Source organism: Gopherus flavomarginatus, chromosome 1 (assembly GCF_025201925.1).
Source record: "Gopherus flavomarginatus isolate rGopFla2 chromosome 1, rGopFla2.mat.asm, whole genome shotgun sequence".
Classification (NCBI taxonomy): Eukaryota; Metazoa; Chordata; order Testudines; family Testudinidae; genus Gopherus; species Gopherus flavomarginatus.
In genome coordinates this window covers 21,475,110-21,500,472 of record NC_066617.1, presented here as the reverse complement: position 1 = coordinate 21,500,472, position 25,363 = coordinate 21,475,110, and the positions used below count along the sequence as shown (strand labels likewise).

The following is a 25,363-nucleotide window of genomic DNA, read 5'->3' as shown; positions in this document are numbered from 1 at the left end:
GATAGAAGTGGAGTTCCAAAGCAGAAAATCAGCCTGAAAATGTACTCTATTTTTGTTAATTAAGAACTGAAAAAAATATTTACAATTTTCTGACTAGCTGGAATTGTTTAGTAACTCTGTGCGTCTGCTAGGACACAACTCTCCCAAAATAATTCCACTGGTTGAGGATATAAATTAGAAGACAAGTCTCTTGTGCTCAGTTTAATATTTCCTTACATAACAACTGGACTATTTACAATAGTAAGTCAGTCGGATAAAAACCCAAGACGTTAACCTAGGAGAGCTCTAAAAACAGAAGACGACCATATGGTCTATTGAGCCCTGTCCTCAGAAGCCCAGGCTACCTCACTATCTCAGCATCTGGATTAACCCCCAGAATGCAATTAGTGACTAACATATTTTTATTGTTCCACCCAAAAACATGCTCTGGACCCTCAAAAATGGATACACACTACCTTATTTCCTTTTGTTGATGACTGTAATAAAATATAACAATTTCATTCTACTCCAACCATCCTTTGTGTAAAGATATTCTGCCTGAATGCCTAGATATTGCTAATCCTTTCTTCAGCATCTGCCCATGACCTCTTGTTTTCAAATACTATAAGACAGCATCTCAAACAGCTTACTGGCATGAATCTAATCCTCTCTTTTCCACTTCACTTTAATGACATAAGAATTCCCTGTCCCCAATTATATTGGCCAAATCAATCTTCTTCATAAGTAACATTCTCCCAAAATCCTGAATCATTTTGGTTTTGGTCCACAGAACCTTCTCAATTTCCACAAAATCCTTCCAACAATAGTGGTCACAGTTACACAGGCAATTTCAAATAAGTTTCTTATTCTTTATATAACATAGTGTCAGAATATCTCCTCTATATATCTCCTCTCTCTTTACATCCTAAGATTCCCCTCATATTTTTACTGTTATTATTCATCATGCAGATGGTTACTAATATTGAAATACTGCTCTTGATTACAAGTGCACAACCTTACTGGGTGTAAAAGGGTGCAATACTGGTTGCCAAGTGCTTTTCTGGATTTATATTGTACACACCATTAAAATTTCTTTATTAACTTATTGTAGTAAATTTTGATGAGCACTACTAGCCTCTTCGCTGGCCCAGTGTAATATGAAATGTTAACTGCGTGTGCTAACTGGGACTTATTAACTACTTTGACAATACAGACTGTCTTGTTGGAAACAAGATATGACCCCAGTGAATGTACATGCATGTTACAGTAGAACTTCTTGTCAGAGTTTTACTAGATATACAAAGCCATCTTATCGGTCCCAGTAATTTAACTATAAAAGATGGATACCAGTCCTTTACAAGTTAGATAGAAAAGAGCACGTATGCTTACAATGCATAAAGAGGTGACTATGTGAGTCCATGAGAATTAGCAATTGTCAAGAAGTCTGGCTGTAGATTTCAGACACATCAAAGTCTCATCACAGATATCATGCCCCAACCATGTCCTTTGTATTTCTTCCCAGGAAGAGTGCAGGCTGTTCTTTTTGCTTATGGGGAGGTTACAACATCAATAAGACACTCCATGATGCGTCTATGGCAAGACCAGCAGTAACCAAATCTTCTCTCAGTCCTGTGATACTTAAAGATTTTGTGCTATTTATTTTTCTGGTCATGTTAGAAAGATAACTTGGGACTGTGCATGTGTAAATTATTAATGCAGCTGGATGTTTAAAGGTGCTCAGAACCTTTGAAAAATAAAACCTCTGAAAACTATCTCAATTCAGACACCCAAAAAGTGGGGCATCCAAAATCACAAGTCATTTTTGAAAAAATAGGTCATGGTATCTTACAGAGTCTCCTCTGTTTTGATTATCAAAGCGTATGACGCCTAGACCAGTTTTTAAAATGCCTAAAATCAGCATTTTTGTTTCTTTCTCAAGACAATATGAACTAAAATTATGCATTCACTTGAGGTGAAAGACAAGAAAGATCCTGTAACAAAAGAAAAGCTGTAGGAAAAAATACCTTAAATGTTAATATAAACATAAAAAGTTCATTGGGTGCTGTCAAGCTTAGATACAACAAGCTAAGCTAAGACTTTAGAAAATTTCTTTAATAATGGCAGCATGATGCAAATTCCTGATGAAATAAAATAGAAGAAAATCACCTGGCTTAAGGCCAAATCAGTAATTCTTCAGATTATCTACTTTAGGTTTCAGACCTCATCTTGTCCCTCACTAATGCTCTAGTCTGTAGTCTGTCTGATGTTCTAACAGCAGGGAAAAAAACTAGACTGCAAGATCAGCATTTAAAGCCTTATGCCAATCAAGTGTTCTTCATCCTGAAAAGTGCTAAGAAATCGACAAGATCTACAGATGAAGAATTCAGTGTATATGAATTCCTTCTGGATATGGAGAATTGCCAGCTAGACAGGAGCAGTACATATATGAAATGTATTGGTGCAGCAGTCATCTCTTCAGAGTTCATACTAACAACAAACATTACAACACTAATAAAAGCCATCTGGCCTTGTGTAGCTTTACATCTCCACCCCGCTGTCTATATCTACAATGTTTAGTCACTCCTGCAGTTCTGGGTTCTGGAAGGCAAAATGGAAACTTTTCAAAGCAGAGGAAGCAAAAGAAAAAGAATTAAGAGGCTAACACTAGCAAAAGATCAAATACCTACTTCGAGAGACACTGTCAGTCTTTTTTAGAGTCTAGATTTAGTCCCAGATTTCCTCCTCATCGCTAACATCCAAAGGACGTGCCAGGGAGAAGAAATTTTTTTTGCAAGAGGAGGGCAGACATCCTTGTGGAGAAGGCACTGAACTAGAAATCAGAATATCTGAGTTCAATTCCAAACTGCGTCACAAGCCACAATCGGTCTCTGTTTCAGTTTACCTTCTGTTAAACGAGGATAATGTTTCCCTGGTTGCAAAGAGGTTTCTGAGGGTTGTCAAAGGTTGGTGACTGCATGGTGCTCGGATACTACAGGAGGCCATAAAAGTACTGAGATAGCAATCAATCATTCTTAATTTTTTCCATTGAGGCTTGCTGTGTTGTCTCCCAGCACAGGGTTCCCCAAACCTACACTGATCTTAGTGGATTTTGGTGCCCTAGTGCCTTTGCATTATCTCTTCCAGTGAGTTGCCCATAGGGCACTGCTTACAAGTACCCATAGGCAGTAGCCCTTAGAATCTCCATTAAAAGAGAGGATTCTGCTCAGAAGTTTGTCCACACTTAGGCTGCATTAATTTCTGAGTGGATTCCCAGTAGTGCTAGGAAGGAGATACACAGAACCTCTGGGTCCCTTGCTCCAGCCCACCCCCACCAACACCCCAGCTACCCAAACCTCGCAAAAGACTCTTGGCAAAGTCTGTGGGGAAGGGAGGCTGTTGTTCCTCCTTCACACCAAAGGGTGAAATCCAATCAAGTCCTCAATTGCTTTTTTATTGTTTGTCCTGAAACATCATTGAGTTCACATACCCAGGATATGAGAATACCCTGTTTAATTTCTCCCTCAGCCTGAGGAGGAGAAAGCAGTAGAACATGGGTCTCCCACCTCTCAGGTCAATGCTCTAACCACTGAGCTATGAGGTATTCTGGTGTGCATTTCTCAGTCCCTCCTGTTGAAGCTGTTCCACGGTGTATAAATAATTAAGTATGCACTGGGCCAGAGAAAGAGAGAATTACTTTAGAGTCCAGTGGTCTGGGCACTCACCTGAGAGGAAGAGGGAGGAACTGAACCCACAGGGAAAAATTGCAGCCAAGCTCCCCGCTCCTCGCCTCCTTCTCCCTCCCTCCAGGAGGGAGGAGGGAGGAGCAGTATGTGGTGTGCTCAGGGGAGGAGGCGGAGAAGAGGCAGGGGTGGGGACGTGGGGAAAGGGGGTGAAACGGGGGCTGGGCAAAGGCGGTGAAGGGGAGTGGGTGAGCACCTACCCAGCAGAGGGGAAGTCGCTGCCATGGGGTGAGTCGTGGGTGAGCAGTGGGGTGGGGGACTGAGGAGGTACACAGCAAGCCAGTGGCAGGCCAGGGGATGCAGAAGGGCACAGTGTGGGGGGGGAGTGGAGAGGGAATGGGACCTGGGGCAGAGCCTGGGAGGAGCAGGAGTGGACTGTGGGCAGGGCTGATGGCACCCCAATGTTTCCCGATATTTTAGTGTGGTGATCTGGCACCCTATCCATTAGCTGGAATCTGAAGCTAGACAAATTCAGACTGGAAATAAGATATACATTTTTAACAATGAAAGTAATTAACCATTGGAACAATTTAACATAGGACATGGTGGATTCTCCATCACTGGCAATTTTTAAATCAAGATTGGATGTTTTGCCTAATAAATATGTTCCATGAATTATTTCAAGGAAGTTCTATGACCTGTGTTATACAGGAAGTTAGACAAGATGTTCACAATGGTCCTTTCTGACCTTGGAATCTATGAATTAGTTCTTTCAATTGTATATCTGTTTTATAAAAATATGGACAAACATCAATTGCTCAGTTATGAAGGTATTTTAACACAAACTACATGGTCAAAGTTCATTATGAAATGTGGAATACCTGATATGGTGTAAAATTAATTTCATTTTTGTGCTGATAATGAAGAAAGGTTTTTGTTTTTTTGATTAATTCTGCATATTATGTGATTGGTTATTTTTTGTGTGGCTCAAATGCAAGATACAGTCTTTTGTAAAAGGAATTTTAAAATTCTCTTGATTATAAATGGTTGCTATCAATTAATGGATACACCTTGTATGAACCATGGTGAATTCCTATACATTGTATTTTTCTCTCCATTTTTTGCATATTAAAGGCATTGTTATGAAAAAAGCATTCCTAACATGCACCTTTTAATAATCAGAATGTAGAGAAAAGTTTTAAATGTCAGAAGTAAAAAATATTGCTGCTAAAAATAGATAAACCCCTTAGCTGTGAAGGATGGTAGGGATTCCTCTTAATGTATTCCAACCAGTAGAATTTTCTGCTGTGTTCTAGGTTTTCTAGGTACCCTCTATTCTATAAACAAATCCTCAACACAATATAACAAAGAAGTTTATAAAACTCTAATAGGAGACAAACTAGCAGAACGTCCAGGTTTTCTCTAAAGGGAAGACAGTGTAGTGCACAGTTGTTACTAAATTAAAAGAGAAGTAATGGATATTGCAGATGATACAGTACATCTTTCGGGACATTTTCATTACAATCTTGGATGGCTCATTACTTTAAAGTATTCCAAAGACTTGCTTTAAAGAGCCCCTGCCACATTTGGATATTTAATTACAGGACTCATTTCAATTGGGCTGGATTTCGATTATTTTTAAAGGCTAGTGTTTGGGCCTGAATAAACTCCTGAACCATTTAAACAAAATGGGTCACCCACTAATGTCGATGCTCCATTTTTCTCCTCAGACTTCAATGGGAATTTGGAAAATAGGAATCACCATCTGGGTTAGATCAAGAGCCATCTACACCAGAATCCTTTCTCTGAGAGTGGCCGGTGCCAATTGCTTCAGAGAAAAGTACAAGAAACCCTGCTGTAGGGGTTATGGGATTATGGAAAATGCCCTGTTAGCTCCAAAAGTTAGAAGTTTATGTTTTGAAGCATGAAGGTTTATATTCATTGCAAAACTTTATTTTTTTCATGTTTTGTATTATAACTCTGGGTGCTCTCATTGCCCAAATAAATGGCTGAACTTTGAATCCTGCTAAGCTCTTCGCTTTTATGATATCACCAAGTTTTCTGGGGAAGGACTTCACAATGTAGCCACTTTCCCCACTCCCTTCACCATTGTTTTATTTTGGGAAAGATCATTATTTATGTGTTAATATTAATAAAGTCTAGTAAATACAAGTGGGGGCCCAAGGTAGCAAAAACATTAAAATTCCATTTATTAGTCAAATTGTAGAATTTTACACAGAAGACAACTCCATCAAATAAGCCTAATAATAAATATTCCTTTCCCCTATTTAAAGATTGTCATTTGCAAGCTGTCTTCATGCACATATCCCTCTCTGAGAATTACAGTTCGTTTACAGGTTTTAGAAATTACATCCATTTTCCCAAAAAATTCTCCCAAACTTATTTTCAATTCCAAAAATATTCTTCTTACCACTTTTATAATAAATTCTTTCACAGACGGAACCATTTCTTCCTTCCAATATCTATGGATAATTTTACAGCTATCAAAAGACTAAAGAACTCTAGGTCTGTTGTTCCCTTGGCATTTCTATTAGATTAGACATACTGCATATGCTAACATTATATACACACCACAAATATCATTTTGCTTCCTTTTTTGTTCATAGGCTGTGAGATTATATTAAGATGTTATATTTATAGAGGATCCATCCTGATTCTATGATTTTAATGTCCTAGCTTTTCCCTCCGGATGTTTCTAACTCACCTTTCTTTTTTGACAATCCTCCTTGTAGTTTATTGCAACACTATTTAATGACACGATGCCTCCCTCCTGCCATCCCCCCACCCACACCCCAGCAGCATGTCAATTACATTAGCCACCCAGTTCTGATCCTGTTCTGTATTTTCTCAAAATCTACACTGAGCTTTAAATGCACAAAATGGTCGTTGCTACTGTCTTCATTTCTGAGCTTTGACAGTTGCAATTTTCTTGTATTCTGTTACTAAAAATAGAACTACTTCCAACTACCTGAGCTGGAAACCCACAGGAAAGCTAATTAAACAGTCAGTAAACAATGCTCCTCCCCATTGTGTAAATGGTAGGATAAGAACACTGGCTCAGATCTGAGTTAATGCACCAGATTTATGTGCCCCTGCAAGTCTTTGAAATCTATCAAGTGTCATTTAATTATTCTTTGTTGTTTACTTCACAGATAAATTACCATTTAGGTAAATAAATATTTGACTGCTAGATCAACAAATGAGAAAAAAAGAGCAATCACTTTTTAAAAAAAAAAGGCAATCTGGGCCATACCCTGGGTTTGTAAACATCAGTGCAGCTACATTGATATCAGTGGAACTTTGCTGATTTACACCTGCTGAGAGACTGGCCCTGTAGGTTTAACTGGAGCTCATCAGCACAGGAGTTGTTTTCAATGGATTCAGAGAAGGAAATACTCTTTAAAAGGTGAGGTGCTGTCACATAACGACAGGAACAAATATCCTTTATTATAAACAGGCATCTCGCTCGCTCTTAATTATCAGCCACCCTTGTCCACAGCATGATACCAGGCTGCTTGTTGGATATTCCATGTTAAAAGTACTCAGCGACTGAAATACACTGGTTGGTTAGATTTTCCTGAATATTTGTCAACTCAATACGTTTTTTCTTGCTCTTTGAGCCCCACTGTGCACCTCTTAAATGGGGCAGGATCAGAATCACTCAAACACATTTGCATAGATGCTGCCTTCATTCCTGCGTCACCCTCCAGGCCCTTCTCTATTACCCATACCCAAAGCTTTCCCTCTAGTTTCCCAAGTGATGAAAGGACACATCTCATGTTTTGACAGGTACCAGGTAACAATTCATAGACTGATGCACAACTACCAGTAAGAACCGCCCTGGTGCATTAGCAACTGCAAAATAAAGCTCATTTTAGGACTGATGTTGCATTGTTTTCTGACCCAAAACCCATCCTGACTTCAGTATAAAGAGGCAGAAGGATTTTTTTAAAAAGGAAAGATACAGACTTTAAAACAGCAGAATTTGGTCTTTCCAGATTAGAACTCAGAGAGTAAGCAGGGTCGCCTTACCATGAGGTGAACTGAGGCGGCCGCCTCAGGTGCCAGACTGGGGTGGGGGGAGTGAGGAGAGGGGGGAAAGGGGAGGGAGGTGCCACTAGGACCCAGAGTATAGAAAATTATGTCTGCTGCTGGTACATATGTATTCTTTCTGCTCCAGATGCACAGAGATGGTGGAGTGCTGTGCTGGAGGAAGGAGGGCACAAGAGACGTAACAGGCAGGCAGGAGAAAAGGTGAGAGGGAATAACAGAAAGCTGCAGGGCGAGAGCAGAGGAGGAGCCTATTATGTACCTCTCTAGCACACCTAGGAGCCTGGACTGATTAACACCAGCTTCTCAGGGAGCTTCCTGTTTTCTGTTGCTTCCCTGAACCCACATGAGGAGAAAAGGCAGTCAGCTGAAGCAGTAGGAGACAGTTAGGCCCTTAAGACGCTGACATCTGCCTTCACTCAGGCCCTACAACTAGCCTGCTTATTTGTCCCCTTCAACTGAGTGTTGAGAGCCAATATAGCTAGCACAGAACAGCAGTCATGAGTGAAAGAAGAAAATGCCCCTCTGGGGCAGCATTCAGAAAAAGAAAGCAAGCAAAGGAAGCTTTTCTATCTAAGCAGGAAGGAGCTCTCCTGAGATACATAGAGACAAATGTTCACACTGAGCCTTCCAGCCCCAGTGAGGATGTGACTGGTGATCTTCCAGTTAGAGTACAGGTGACCTGGCAGATACTGCAGCACCCATATCTCCATCTCAAATGGATGTAACCATGCACATTCTGAAGAAAAGTGTAGATCAGAGAAGAGTGTGGTGGAGGCGCAAGAAAGAGCTGCTGCTGAGTTTAGTTCCTTAAGTCTAGATGATCCAGGACTGTGGATCCACTTGAGCAGTAGCCTGAGGGACTTCCTTGTACGGCATGGGCCACAGCAAGTGAAAAACTTCATGTCCCCCAGAGACAATGAAAACAGAAGTTTCCATACAACACATTACTGGCGTGAAATCCACAATGGTGACAAAGTGAAGAGGCCATGGCTTATGTACTCATAAACCCAGAATGCTGCATACTGTTTTTCTTGCAAACTCTTCCAGTCTAATGTTCCAAAGACAGGAAAAATCTGGCTAGAAATCTGGCATGCCATGAGAAGACAATAAATCACCAGAGAGCATTCCATAGGCAGAAAGAGCTTGAGATGAGACTAAGGTTAAAGGCCACCATAGATGATCAGCATCAAGAAAAGATTGCATTAGAGTCTCTTTACTGGCAAAATGTTCTGAAAAGGCTCATTGCCACTGTGAGAATGCTTGTTACCCAAAACCTCGCACTGCGTGGCACTTCAGATCAGCTGTATGTGCCAAACAATGGAAACTTCCTTAAAATTGTGGAGCTGATGGCTGAGTTTGATGCTGTACTCCAGGAGCATCTAAGAAGAATCACTACCCAAGAAATGTACACACACCACTACCTTGGAAAAAGAATTCAAAATGAGATCATACAGTTACTGGTAACAAAAATCAAACAGAAGATTGTGGAAAACCTGAAGTCAGCAAGATATTACTCTGTTATACTGGACTGCACACCTGACATGGGCCATATGGAATAAATGACTTTAATGGTGAGTTTTGTAACAACAACAGAACCTAGTGAAAATGTCCCTGCAATGGTGACTGTCTCTACAATTTATTGACATTGATGACATTACTGGAGCTGGTATGACAAATGCGCTTCTTAAAAAGCTGGAAGTTACAGAAATTGCGATAGCTGACATGAGAGGTCAGGGCTACGATAACGGTGCCAACATGAGAGGAAAGAACAGAGAAGTGCAGACACGGATCCGAGCGTTAAACCCTAGAGCTTTTTTTTGTCCCATGCAGTTCTCATTCATTGAACTTGGTGGTCAGTGATGCAGCATCAGCTTCTAGTGAGGCTGCTGAATTTTTTTAATGTAATTCAAAGCATCTATGTATTTTTCTCTGCATCAACTCATCAATGGCAAATTTTGAAGCAACATCAGGAAATATCCTCTCTGACACTGAAACCACTGAGTGCCACATGATGGGAAAGTCGAGTGGAGGCGATAAAACCTATCAAACACCAAACTGGGAAGACAGATGATGCCATAGTTGCCATTATGGAGGAAAATGCTATGACAGGAACTGTTCATGGGAGAACAGTGGCAGAGGGAAATGAAATCACCAGAAACATACATAACTTCAAATTGCTGTGTGGCTCAGTGTTGTGGCATGACACACTGTTTGAAATAAATGTTGTAAGCAAGAGACTCCAAGGTGCTGACCTTGATATATCTGGAGCAATGGAACAACTGGACAAAGCAAAGTCATACCTACAGTCTTATCGGTCAGATGAGGGATTTCAAAATGTTCTGAAGAGTGCACAGACGTTGGCACACTGAAGCTATTTTCCCACCCATTCAAGAAAATACAAGAGTCACTGAAGATGACATTTTGATTACGAAGCACGGGATAATCCCATAAGAGACCCCAAAGAACAATTCAAAGTTGAATTCTTTAACCAGGTGCTAGATTGTGCAATATAGTTAGTTGAAGAACTTTTCATGCAGCTCAAGGAACACAGCAGTATATTTAGGATGTTGTATTCCAAAACTCCTCACTATACCTGAAGAAGACCTACACCAGCAATGCAGGGCACTAGAGACAGTGTTGACACTTGATGACATGGGCAATATTGATGCGAGTGATTTAGGTGATGAACTGAAAGCCCTTTCAAGATATATTTCAGAATATATGAATATACTGGAGTTGATCCTGCTGAAATGTATCTGCACAAATAAGATGACCATCCTCTTTACAAATGCTCTGTGCATACTTCTAACACTTCCTGTAACAGCTGCTAGTGGCAAACACAGCTTCTCCAAGCTGAAGTTAATAAAAACACATCTACGCTCCACAATGACACAGGAGAGGCTGGTCGGCCTTGCAACCATCTCAACAGAGCATGAGCTGGCCCAGACTGTGGACCTTCAGGAGCAGTTCAAATCTTTGCAACCAAGAAAGCACCACTTTGATTATGCAAACAAATAAAAATGCCACTGTTTACTGGGCAGACAAGAAAAGTTACATTTGCTGTTCAGGCATTTAAAGTTAAGTGTTACTTTTGAACAAGGCATTTTAAGTTGTTAGTTCTCCTTTACTGAGGTAGGTAGCAGAGAAGTACCATGAGAGGAGTAGAACAGGAAGAAGGCAGAATTGAGATCTTTCAAAGTTTTGGCCCAAGTGAGGGGGCATGGGGGCATCATTTGAGCTCCCCACCTCAGGTGCCAAAATGTTGTGGGCCGGCCCTGAGAGCAAGGATAAAAAGAGAGTGTGTGTGTTAAACAGAGGGAGTGATATTTCCCTCATGATCTCATTCTAACAACTATGAGCATTCCTTCCTCTGATCCCTATGTAAAATAGTCCTGTCCCCACTTCCAAAATAGTTGCTGGAGTGTGTGAATTTGGTAATAAACAATCTGATTAGCTGTTTGTCCCTTGATAGAGCACATCACACTCCAGCTGTATTGAGCACTACAGTTACAGAATGAATACAATGCTAACTCTCATTATATTACTTGCAATTTTCACGATTTCAGGTGGTTTGTGTGTCTGGATTACTTGAGCTTCCTCATGATTTTTTGCCCAATGGAAAAGGATTACCACCCCCCATTCTTCTCAAGGGGACAGAACCTTGCATTCTCTTCAAAATCTGTGGCCAGGGAGGAGACAAAGACATTTAGCTAGAGCGGCTTGCTAAATGAGGGAGGGAAGTAGAGGAAAGAAGCAAATAAGATGGAAACCATGGGGTATGAGTAACAGAGAAGGGCTTGGGGGGTAACATAGAAATGGGACCGCAGCTAAGGAAATTTTCAGTTCAGGAAGGAAAACAGACAAAGGAATGTGGGAAAGAGGAAGACAACTGGGTGGGAAGGAGAGACACATAGGGGAAAACAGACTACAGGGGAAGAAAATTAGAATGTGAGGTGCTGGATATTGTGAGAGGGAGGGACAGAGATAATAACGGGCAGGAAACTGAGCAGAAATGGAAGGAGACTTTGAAGGGAAGAGAATGTGAGGGTGAATATTAAGGGGAGCAGAAAGGGAGATATAGGTGAAAGGAATACTAGGAGGCTGACAGGAGGAGTCCAGGTGGGAAGGTTGGACAGTGATAAGGGAGGAAAACAGGAAATAGCATGCCAGTTTCCCACCTGAAGTGTTAGGAGAAGGTACATGGAACCAGCAGGGAAGTCAGGTGGAAGCCTCACATTTTTGTGAATGCATTTATTTAACAGACAAGTGTGGGACTTTCAAAAGTGATGATGGAATTTAGGAGTATAAGCCACATTAAAAGTAATGGGACTTTTGCATCTGAATCCCTTTGTCACTTTTGAAAAATCTCTACCTGAATTTTAAACCCAAATGACCTCACATTCTGGAGGTGCAGGATTGCTGCCTTAAAAACTGAAAAATTCAGAAGACAGATGCAAAAACGTGAGAGTCTGTTGTTTGGTATAGTTTGGGGTTTTCTGAAGGGGAAGAAGCTCTGACTCAGGTTTTTCACACTCTCAAGCGTTGATAAGACTGTGGTGGAGGAGAATCCAGGAGATAAAGTCCACACACATTGAATGATCTTTTCTTTTCAGTATTCTCCCTATTTATCCTACTCATGCTATGGCAGTGATGTCACAATGATCTAACCTGGATAGCCATTTCTAGCTTATTTACTAGGATACCAAATACACTTAATTAACAGTTTCTTTTCTCAGGTACTAAGTCAATTGAGTTACACACTTGAATTACCTGCAAGTATTTTGCTGGTGGTCTATTTTTACCAAGTAATATCTTGCTAACGCAATAAGGAAAGTATGGCATTTTTCTGCCCTGCTTATAAGTTGACAAAGTTCCTCACCCCTTCCCTCTTTTTCAAAAATCCCTTGCAAGAAAGAACAATAAATAAATGATAAATGTTGCTTTTCTGGGAAGAATGGTGGTTACAAAAGTTAAACCTGTTCCAATAATTGTCTTTTGTGGAAACATTTTGCTGCATAGCTACATGAGAAAGAAACTACCCATATTGTCGTATTTTAACAATGAACAGCCCCATTCAAACTCCAGCCCTTTTATAAGTTAAATGGCTTTCTGATTGTTGCCTGCGTAAATCCTGCCCCACTTTGCACACACGTATCTCTCAAACTTCATGGGTTTGGGCACATAAAAATGAGTCTGCCTCCCACATACAGTGCAGAGTCAGACTGTGGTTAATGGAACCTGAAAGTATAGGTACAACCCTGCCTAACAGATTTAGGGAGAAGTTAAAAGACTGTGCTGGGGAAAAGTGACTAACAATTAATAAATCCTTTCATTCAATAGTACTCACTGATCAAAGGAGGAGGAGAGGGAAATAAACCATATTAATGTTGCTATACAGACAGACATGAAGGAGAACTTTTACCACAGGGTGAGCTCCAAAGAATGAGTACAATAATCTGCCATGCTATAATACACTAATTTCAAAGGGTTCAGTAATCATCATCATTATTAGCCTGCCTTTGCTGCAAAACCTAAGAGATCTACTGCAGTAGCTCCCTTTAAAATACAGGAAATTCATCTAAAATAGCTTTTGACTACCCTCCAAGTTTCAGAAATATTTAATTAAAAAAATACAAGCTCTCAAATGAAGCATTAGAATTGTTCAGCACCATTTGTTAATTAAAAATACGCTTTGACATTCACAATTTAGAAAACCAGTTACTAACGTATATAGAGTAAATATAAATGCCACTGCCTACCTCAACTATGTGCGGCATCGGGTTAAATCCACAGAGAGTGCACACAATAGTCTTGCATTCTGTACATGTATTGAAGTTGGGAGGATCCTTAGAACCAATGTTTAGTCCAGTTTTACAAAGAGTACAAGTTGATATAGGTAGGGTAGTTTTTTCCAGTCCCGGTGGCCCAGCAGTTTTTTTAGATTCAGCAATTTGAGGAGTGCTGTCTTTAGCAGCAATAGGTTTCTTTTCAAATTCAGACCCTTTAATGGTTACAATGTTATCTGCCTTGGGTGGCTGTGATTTTTCTGCCACAGGAGGCTTGGCTTCTTTTTTCGCAGGTGCTGCTTTTGGAGATAGTTGAGTCTGACTGGCCTCTTTGGGCGGTACCTGAGATGGTGGAGGGGGTTGCTTAGTAGCAGGCCCCAGTAGAGGGCCCGATGATTGAGGTCCTGGTTGGCTTGATGTGGAGATTAAATTTGAAGCCTGGCTAAAGATTGAAGCGCCAAATCCAAAGAGTTTCCCTGTAACTGTTTCTTGTGGAGTTGTAGGCTGTGATTTAGGGGCATCAGTAATACCTCCCAGATTTAGACTGAAACGCCTTGGTTGCTCTTGAGCTCTCTGAGGCTTTTGAGGCTGAGGTATTGGCTGCACTGGGGTAGGCTTTGGGCCTACAGCTGGTTGTTGTCCTTTTGGAACCTGCTTGGCATCAGGTTTTGGGGTTACTTTTATTTGTGTCTTCTTAGGGTCTTCCTTCATTTGTGTTGGCTCAACAGCTTTTTGACCTTTAGTGTCTGATCCAGGGTGAGAAACAAATCTAGGATCTGACTTTTGCTGTGACACTTGTGGTAAGGTTTTGGAATCTGGCAGGACAGCTTTATCCCCAGCCAGATGGCTGTCCTGCAATAGCTTGGCATGTTCTGCTCTCTGAGGTTCCATTGCTTTCTGTTGAGTTGACGGAGCTTTGAGACCTTGTGAATCCTGTTTCAGACCAGATGCCGAAGAGGTAGGCACACTGTCAGTTGTAGGCTTCTTTTGCTTATCTTCAACCAATGTTGGCTTGATCTGGCCAAATTTTGGAGTGGGTTCAATTTGCTGAGAGATGTGTAGGGTAACAGGCTCAATGGGCGGCTGCTTTGATTTCACAGGGGGAGAGCCAGGCATGGATGGTTGCTTTGTCAGTGGTGGGGGCTTTTTAGGTTCTGGGGGCTGGGAAGGAGCAGGTGTTTGAGAAATCTGTTTCTTCTGAGTAGGCTGCTGGGGCTGGGAGGGTGGTCTGGTTGTTAAAGGTGGAAAGGTTGTCTTCTGTTTGAGTGGAAGAGGCTGTGGCATAGGACCATGAACTGAAGCTAAATCACCACCTAGTGCTCTTTGCATCTGGCAGTTTAAACAGAGCCATTCTTTAACCTGCAGAAAAAGATTTACAATTAGGGTCATGCAATGCTAACATTAGTAAATCAATTTTTGGCTAGCATTAGTAAATCAGGTAAAAGTTCAGCAAAAGAGGGGGAAATATTACCACTAAATATTGCTTTATGATTAAAAAACACAAATGAATCTTTCATTTCACTTCTGACTCCTGCAGTCCAGGCCATCAGAACAAGTCCACACTTCAGGCACTGTGGAAATTGATGGGGGGAAGCATTGATTTGCCAGCATTGATTCATCAGCAATACTGATTTACCAAAAAAAAGTTCAAAAAAAGAAAACAGTAATAATAAATAAATAAATAAATAAATAAATAATTATAATACTCAAAATAGTTTGGTAAATTAATGCTGCCAATTGGAAGCCTGTTTTAAGAGAGAAGTGCAGAACAAATACAGCACTGTTTTTCCCTGAAGGCTATCTGCACAATTGCAGTTGGGGCACCATAGGATTTCAGAAAGGACATGTCAGGCCAGAGGAAGAGGGAGATGAAGCCAGGAAAACATCTGCTCCACATGGCATTCCCCATGCTTTTCATTGCTACTCAGTTTGGCATGATATCCTGCATGGCAACCATTTACAGCAGGAGAGTTAGTTCTGCTCATTACAGCATTCCCTTACTCCTCCACACTCTCTATTCCCTTTGGAGGGGAAAGTAGATCACAGGTTCACCCACGAAACCAGTGTTATCACATCTCCTGCATGAGCCACACTGCCAAGGGACAAAGGGAGATGCACACAGGGGAAGATCACAGGGGTAGTACAGAATTCCTTTTAGGCTCTTGGCTGCCCCAGGTGAGGGGAGATTCATGCATCCTGCTCCCTCCACAGACTTGCAAAACCTCCTCCCTACCACCAACCAAGATGAAAACTAGGACATTTTATGTGGTGAAGGTTTTGGTATCCAAGGGCATGAGCCAAGCTTATGGGACAAAATAATTAAGAAACTTCAGCTCCCAGTTCAAGTGTGTGCAACTCCCACTGAATTCACTGCAAGTTGAACCCATGGCAATGAAAATTGAATTGGCCCAGACTGCTTTTTAATTATTACATTTCCCTCTATACTTACCCAGCAATACATTTTCAACAATGACCATAAGAGATTTTAACATTTAGACACTGTACCTTAAAACACCACTTAGATTGTCCCTAACTATTCAGATATGTACAATATACATATGTTATGGAAGACGATCTCAACAACAGTAACTGCTTCCCTTACAGGAACACTGGTTAGGCCCCAGATGTAGGTTTAGCAATAACCAAAACTGTATTAGTATGAATGTTGTCATACGGACAGTGTCTTTTGTCTTCCATTTTCAACTAAGACTGTTTTTGGTTTGCGTTTACACACTCCTCTGCAGTGTTCACAACTCAAATATCTGATTAGTGCTCAGCAACCAAAAAGTGAAACTGACTAAAAACAAAACTGAAACAGGCCAGTTTAATTTCAGCTGACTGACTTAAAAAAAGAATGAAATTTACTGCTATGAAGTCATATTTTGATGGCTTAAATGAGGTTACTTTGATTATGCATCAATGAATAAAATGTGCTGTTATTTTCCTCCTAACCTCTGATTTTACCAGCAATAGTACCACAGACCTGGGCACTAGGATGGCTCCCCAATACGTCAACCACTTCATGGGCCACCTTGAAGAAGAATTTCTGAACAAATGCACCACAAGTCCAATGACATACCTGAGATACATCAATGATATTTTCATCCTTTGGACAGATGGCTTAAACTTCCTCATAGATTTCCACTACAACTTCAACAACCATCACCCGTCTATAAAACTCTCTATGGCACACTCCCATGCCAGCATCAACTTCCTGGACACCAAGATCAGCTCCCCAAATGGAACCCTACAGATAACTATATACAAAAAAACTCACAGATCATCACACCCATCCTCATAGATCCAAAAGCAACCCCAAACACACCAAGAAATCTGTTATCTACAGCCAGGCACTCGGATACCACAGAATATCTCTGAGGAGAAAGTCCAGGATATCACCTTAAGATGCTCAAAAACACCTTAACTAAACTAGGACACTCCACCAGAGAAACAGATTACCTCATGGAACAGGTCACTCAAATACCCCGAGAGAACCTGTTTCAATACAGAAATAAACCCCGCTTTTGACTGCACTCTTAGTTGTCACCTACCACCCCACACGGAAGTCTCATATGGTAGCATCAAACAACCACCACCCATACTTGATGGGGATCCTATCCCGAAAGAAAGCTTTCCTGAACCCCCTCTTCTAGCCTTCAAACAACCCCCCAATCCCTCCAAGCTCATCTTCAGCAGCTAGTTCCCAACAGACCAGGACACATCAACTCAAAGCAGCATCAGACCCTGACAGAACAACAGATACAAAACCTGCAAACATATCTCCACTGCTACAATGATCCACACCCCACACAACATACCTTTCAGGATCCATACCAATCACAACATGGGGTATACCTCATTCAGTGCACTAAATGCCTCAATAGCAACTATATGGGTGAAACTAGACAATCACTACATTCTTGAATGAACTCACTGAGGAAAATGATAAAAGACAAAAACACCCTTGCACCTGTGGGTGAACACTTTTCACAAAGTCATCAATCAATATCTGACCTATCAGTCCTCATCATCAAAGGAAACTTGCACAATGCTTTCAAAAGACAAGCCTGGGAGCTTAAATTGATAAATTTTCTAGACACTAAAAATCAGGGACTAAGATGGATTTATGACTTATTACAACAGTTTGTAACCCACTAATAACCCCATCCAGCTGTTTCTTCCCCTGCCCCCTTCATTTCCTTCCTATGACTGGAGGGGTGTTTAATGGGTCACTTCCCCTTATATGGTCCCTTGAAATATGTATTAATTACTTTTGGTAAATAATCTGTTCTACCTTGTATTGAGCAGTGACACGGAGTTCTTTTCCAAGACCTGAAGAAGAGTGCTGTGTAAGTTTGAAAGCCTGTCTCTCACCAACATAAGTTGATCCAATAAAAGATATTCCCTCACCCACCTTGTCTCTCTTACCACCAATAAAGACAAGTAATGATGGCCTTTTAATTATCAAATGCTTTCTTCACCATGTGATATAATGAATGGTAAACACAGCACCTGATTAAGTCAGACTGATTATAGCGTCCAATTAGAGTCTAAATAAATAATATGAGTCCACTCTGTTCTGAAGTTTGCAATATATTATAACTTGAGCACCAACAATGTTAGCTGCCTCTATATCCTAGGTTTTCATTTTTTACTTTCTGAATCAAAATAAAGCTTTTAAAATAAAAGTTAATGAGTAACTCCTACAACTGAAATTAAGGAAAAAAACATAGGGACTTTACTTTTTTTTTTTTTTTTTTTTTTTAAGTCCTCTGTTTTAGCCATACATTGCTCCCAGGCATTTCAGTGGGAGGAATTAAGTGCCAAAACCCCAAAGCCATTATAACCAATACATTTCATCTTAAACTCAAAGAACTGTAGGAGGAGTTGTAAAATAAATTATGTTAAGAGCTGTATTTTATCAATTAAAATATATTGAAGTATGGGCCTGATCATGTATCTGCTGCCATCAAAAAGTTTGCTTTTGACTTCAGGGGGGGAGTAGGTTTGGGCTGTATCCAAGGCTGCTCTTCCATATTTTTACAGACAACGTAAAATTTGCATTGTGGGAGGGTGAGTGAGCACCTCACTCTCCATTTCCCCTCTATTCAATGATGACCATCATAAAAGGAGAAAGAGTGAGCAGTCAGAGCAATGCCCTGGCCCAAATCCCAAACTCTTTCTATGTTACATTTATTTCTTCCCAGAGCCAAAAAGGGGCAAACCGTTAGTGCAGTGTGGCCTCACCACAGATCTGAAGTAAATGGGCACTAAAGCTAGAGTAATTGGCCCAGGAACAATTGCCCCAGTGGATTTTTTAGTGGAGTAGAGACTCCATTGCTACACCTCTTCATCTCTTCTGCCAGTATAACAAGGAAAATGGGACACTGCCAGATCATCTCCATCCATATTGATCTCCTGGCTGAGTTTTTGGCCATTTGGGGCCATCTGCAACTCCCTGAGATGGCTTTAATCAGGAATGCACGGAGTATGCAAAGACCAGAGGAGTGAAAACATAAGCTTTGCACAGCCTTTCATACTCCCCCTAACCTGCATTCAGGGAGCAGCAGCCAGGCTCCACGATACAGTCCAAAATGCTTAATAAATAAGGATACGTAGTGATAGAAATGTGTTTGAGATGGGCATTTTATTTAAAGGACTGACAAAATATACTGAGAATAAGCACCCAATAACTTGAGGAGAGATTTGCACAGAATTCCAAGATAGCTGCACACATCTGTGAAGGAAGTGAACACTGCGTTAATAGTAACTACAGTCACCTGCGCCTCCTCCCCCCGCCATTTTTTTTTAATCTTTTCTCTGCTTCACAATCATTTCAAATTAAAAAACTTTCAGTCCAAAGCCTTTCACTCCAAGTTCATTCCAAAGAGAGTTTTTCTAAAATCAATTAAAATAGATTTTGATAAAGAAAGGAACATTGCCACAACCTGTACTGAATCTCATGGACACAAGCATAGTAGAATAAGATTGTTCTTTTACACTTTAACAATTCAGTATCCTTAAGGACTCACATGACATGCATCTGAGGAAGTGGGTATTCACCCATGAAAGCTCATGCTCCAAAACGTCTGTTAGTCTATAAGGTGCCACAGGATTCTTGCTGCTTTTACAGATCCAGACTAACACGGCTACCCTCTGATACATCACATCAATGTGCTTCCAAATATACTTTCCTTATTAATTTCAATGAAAACTTTTGCCACAGATACAGAATGAAAAGTATGTCATCTGCCACAGGTTTCTTCCCTTTCTCTTGCCCCTCAGCCCTGTTAAAATGTAACTGATTTCTGTTGCACATATCCCTAGTAATACTTCTGTTCAGATTTCAGCAGTGTAATATGGAAACCACTATCCTCATCTTCTAGCTCTCTGATGTGAAATTATGTAATTTCAAATAACAAGCAACCACTAAAATATATTTCACAAGAAGGCAAGCCATATGTTTAGAGAAATAACAGCTTTCTAAGGACTGTGCTAGTTAAAAATGGGAGCTCCAAAGTAAGTTTGTTCTCTGTTTTCTAGCGATACCATCTATTAAGAGTACCAGCTTATTCAACAGCTCTTCTTTCTCTGTCCATTCAGAGTCAGAACTGCTGACTCCTGTGACAAAAATACATATTTATTGCTTTCATGTTTAACTTTCCTTAGCCCTACAGAGACAAGACAGCTCAGGATGAGCTGGATTCTACTCCTTCTTGTGCATTATCAATAGAATTGTTACACCTGTGCAAACCCACTGAAGGCAATGGACTAGCACGGGTGTCACAGAATGTGTTAGCTGACCTGCAGGGTTCTTATTACTGTGGATGACCCTGCATGATTTTAAGCTTCCAATATGGCTGTAAGGGAAAAAAAAACCACATCTTCTTTAAATTTCAAATTGAGCACATTTGAAACAACATTCACTGAGACACAATAAAAATGGAGCCATTCTAACAGCTATTTCTCAGAACAAAGCTACATTTTAAGATAAAACTAATTATCATTTCTCAGAACAAAGCTACATTTTAAGATAATAAAACTAATTATCATTTACACTAAGACTCCTGGCAGTGTAAAGGAGCCTTAAAGTGCATATAAAACATAAGGACCCTGTATATTCCCAGCGAAGTGTAAAGATTTATAAACTCTTTACACTGCGAGGGATTGTAAAGAAGCCTCAGGCCTGGGCTACACTAGCGGGGGGGTTCGAACTAAGATATGCAACTTCAGCTACGCGATAGCGTAGCTGAAGTCAAAGTATCTTAGTTCGACTTACCTTGCCGTCCTCATGGCAGCAAGTCAACTGATGCGGCTCCCCCATCGACTCCGTTTACTCCTCCTGCTGAGGTAGAGTATGGGCATCAATTAGCAGATCGATTTATCGCATCCACATGAGACGTGATAAATCGATCCCCGATACATCGAACACTACCCGCTGATCCGATGGGTAGTATAGACGTACCCTCAGTGTAAATGAGAATCAGGTCCAATGTATTTAAAAGGCCCAACTCTGCACCAAAGCGTGACCTAGAAGTCAATTCCCAGCACAGGAACAAACATGTATTTATGGCTCCCAAAGCCTCCAACAGGAATCAGAGACAGGAATCTGAATTTGATTTATAGAACAAATTTCTACTTAGATAATATTAGGCCCTTAAAAATGCAAGTCACCAATAATTCTATGCAATATCATGTAGGCTGGTAAAACATCATAACAGGTAAGAATCTAAGTCTCAGAATCCTGGAGTGGGCAACACCGGAGTAGGTTCAGCGCCAGCCCAAATACAACAGGGATGACATGGCCATTCTAAACTCAGGTATGTAACGTATCAGTTAAATGACTGGAGGGTAGCTAAATGGAATGCCAATTTTTTTTTAAATGTTCCAGAGGCGATCCTGGCAATGACAGGCCAGTAAGCCTAACTTCAGTACAGGCAAGTTGGCTTACATCATAGTAAAACCAGAATTATCAGAAACCCAGTTAAACACGATACGTTGGGGACAGAGTCAGTACAGCTTTTGTATAGGGAAATCATGCCTTTACAAATCTATTAGAATTCTTTGAAGGGTTCATTCAACAAGCACATGGATGAGGGTGATCCAGTAGATATTGTGTACTTGGACTTTCAGAAAGTCCTTGACAAGATCCCTCACCATAGGCTTTCAATCAAACTACGCAGTCATGAGAAAAGAGGGAACAATCTCTCATCGATCGGTAACTGGTTAAAAGATAGGAAACAAACGGTAGGAATAAATGGTCAGTTTTCACAATGGAGGGAGGTAAATAGCATGGTCTCCCAAGGCTATGTACGGGGACAACATATTCATTAATTATCTGGAAACAAAGTGGTGAATAGTGAGGTGGCAAAATTGGCAGATGACACAAAATTACTCAAGACCGTTAAGTCCAAAGCTGACCACAAAAAGTTACAAAGGAATCTCACTAAACTGGGTGATTGGGCAAACAAAAAGACAGATGAAATGTAATGTTGACAAATGCAAAATAATGACAACTATATGTACAAAACGACAGGCTCCAAATTAGCTGTTACCATCAACAGTATAGAACACAAACGGTTAACAAATAAAAGTTCATCTTTTCTGCATAAAAAGCATTCAACCAAGTGAATATCATTTGGATTTGACAGATTATCCCTTCTGTTCAAAGAAGGAATCAGCCATACTTCCTGCCCAGTGATTACCCAGAAAACAGCATCCCAAATCACGTGACCTGATGCAGTAGTAAATTACAGTTGCTGGGCAACAGTAATACCAGTGCAGATGGCTCACTGCAGTTGACATCTTTAGCTATGCAGATTAATTTATAATTTACTTGTGTTTGTTAAAAACTGGACGGAAGAGTTTCCTGGGCTAGTGGTAACTTGCTTAAAAGCCTTTTAGAATATTTTCTATTTAAAATGATCAGCCTACATGTTGGAAGGCCAGACATTTCTTGCCATACACTAAGAATTGTTCAGCTTCTCTTAGCTTTTTTTTTTTTTTTTTTGCGCATTAAAGAAACTAGAAGCTACAGGACAACAATGCTTTTAATACAACTCTGCCCTGAATTAAAGAGTACTAATGTAGACATGCAATCTTCTTCTGAAAAAGAATAATGGAAAGAGTATTGGGTTCTTAAATGGGAATACTTCAGAATGAAATAATACTATCGTGTATGTACTCAGCACTTTTCATTTGAGGAGCTCATCAATTCTTCCAACAAATTCCACTTCGTATAAAAATATACACTACATTCTACTTGAAGTAGATCTTTCTTACAGAAAACTAGAATTAAAGGAGCTACATTACAGATTAATTTGAGCCAAAGTCCCAAGTTATTTCAGTCCACAGCAATGTTTAAACTGCAATTTAGTAACAGTGAAACTCCAATCATTTCGTGGAGGGAAAAAAAGCATTTTATTATTGAAGGATTTTACTGCAGATATTTCATTTTAACACTAGGAGATAAGAAACTTTTTAGATAACTGACTGAATATTTTTGGGTCAGATCCCGATCTCTACTACCCTGGTGTAACTCCAGAGTAACTCCACCCATTTTAATGGAGTAGCTCTGGCTTTACACCAGTGAATCTAAGAGTTGAATCGGATATATTTAGATACTAATAAATACATAATCTTAACCTGATTTCTTTTTTAAAACGTTCTTTTTGTCTTCATACTTACAATAGTTTATGGAAGGATTCAAACACTTACTACTTTTCTATTTTGCATTGCCTTCTTCATGTTGCCATCAAGTAATAAATACTCTTCAGGACTCAAGAGTATTTTACAGAAGGCTTGCTGTGTCACAGCTATTTCTACTGCTATAATAAAGCCTAGACTTGGAGTCTAGGATTGTAGACTTATTTTTGTTTACAGTAAGTTTCTGGCAACAGAGAGTCCTGTGGCACCTTTAAGACTAACAGGACTCTCTGCTGTTTTTTACAGATCCAGACTAACAGGGCTACCCCTCTGATACTTGACAGTAAGTTTCTAGTCCATGTCACTTTCTAGTTCTCATGCACTAGCACAATGTTGCACTTTTTGAATTGTAAGCATTGCAGAGAATGTTTAGATCTAATAAAAGGCTGTCTTTATTAGCATTTATCAATAAAGAAAATAATGAAAACACATCAATACTGTATTAAGTTCATATAAAATGGTGTGCCTTTAATGCAACATTGTTTGTGAATTCAAATTCACAAAAGTCTTAATGAGGGTTCCCTCATGAATGGAATGTACTTATCAGGGTGGGGCTTGATAAATTAACGAATGAGACAATATAATGAGGTTCTCTAGGATAGCAGGGGACTGGATTAGATGACCCAAGGGGTTCCTTCCAGTCCTATGTTCCTCTGAATAACAAGATACACCCTTGTATAAGAACAGTATTTTGAACCATTGTATGTACTTTTAAATGAGTTTCTTAATATACATGGGCAAAGCTGTTGAGTTATAACTGCAGTGGATACCATCAATGAGTTTCCTCAATTTCTCTGTTTAAATTCTAAATAAAATGTATTTAACATGCACCTTACCAAACCACCCCCTCAAAGACATACCAGATATATAAATAATGACAAATATTGGTATATAACTATTATTTATCATGAAGAACATTGCAATTCAGTAACAAAATGGTAGTCTGCTACAACTACCAGCCAAAGGAAACAAAGTATAGAAGTTCATGCATTTTGCCCCTGGTTCTAGCAAAGCAAGTGTTTAAACATATTAGTAGTGCTTAAACGATCTGAAAGTGCTGGTTCAGTCCTCACTGAGGACCTATGTTGTTAGTTTTTACAATAGGGAATGTAAGAATGAAAATAAAATGAAGGGGAAAAAATTCCAAATGATCACACAATAAAACACATAGTTAGGAGGCTGGTTATTTGAGAGACAGTCTCATTCTCTTTGATGTGAGATTCGAAAGTGTATATATAAGAAGTACATGGAGGACTAAACATCAACTGTGTTTAAATTTTTTTTTACCTTATGTAATTGTTTCTAGGCACTCATATAATACAGTGATAAACTGAATATAAATACCTAGACAGATTAGAGAGACATACGTTGCCAGACACACGCTATTTATGGTGGGCTTTCAGTCTCAAATGTGCTGCATAAAACAGAAGACAGCAATACCTTGTCCAAAGACTTGCAATGTAAGTTAGTTCAGTCACATGGTGCAAATGATGACCTGATCTCCTAGCAGAACAGTATCACTTTTGGGTCTTGGTTACAAAGTTCTCTATATTGAACTGAGGTGGACAGGCTTCATATAGGATGTGAATTTTAAGTAGCAATTTAAATGAAGAGAGAGTGAACTTTTGTACTTTCTTCCATGCTGTCCTGATTCATGCAATGCTCTTTTGGAGCTACTCTGCACGGCCACTACCCTGTCCTTATTCAACCCTCCTCTTCAGGAGCCACTTCTGTTGTGATGCCCAGAAGAAATTTGCCAACTAGAAATATAGAAATTTACAGACTGCCATACTGGATCAGACTAGTGGTTCAATCTCCCATCACTGACGGTGCCCAGAACCTGATACTCCAGACGAAGGTGCAAGAACCCCTGCAGAAGGCAGTTATAGTAGTTTACAAAGGAATAGTCATGGAACTAAACAATGAATATCCTCTGTTACATGCTGCAGCTCTTCCCCCTATCTTTTGTTCATCTGTCTCTTTTTCATTTAGAATTGTCATTTTGGGAGACAGGGACTGTGCCTGAATAAGAGAGAGTTCCAAATGAAAGAGGTATGAATGGAAGACACAGACATGAAGGGATATACAAAATGCACAGTAGGACAATGTAGTAGGAACATTGACTTGTAAGAGTGAGTA

At 40.1% G+C, this 25,363-nt stretch overlaps 1 protein-coding gene across 1 annotated transcript in view; it reads right to left on the bottom strand.

Annotated features, from left to right (window-relative positions):
* The window catches only part of PCLO (piccolo presynaptic cytomatrix protein), a 544,942-nt gene that overhangs the window by 507,738 nt on the left and 11,841 nt on the right, over window positions 1–25,363 (bottom strand). Inside the window, exon 3 of the mRNA XM_050937044.1 lies at window positions 13,493–14,878. Within this exon, the coding sequence (XP_050793001.1) occupies window positions 13,493–14,878 (1,386 nt within the window). The remainder of the gene's footprint in view (window positions 1–13,492; window positions 14,879–25,363) is intronic.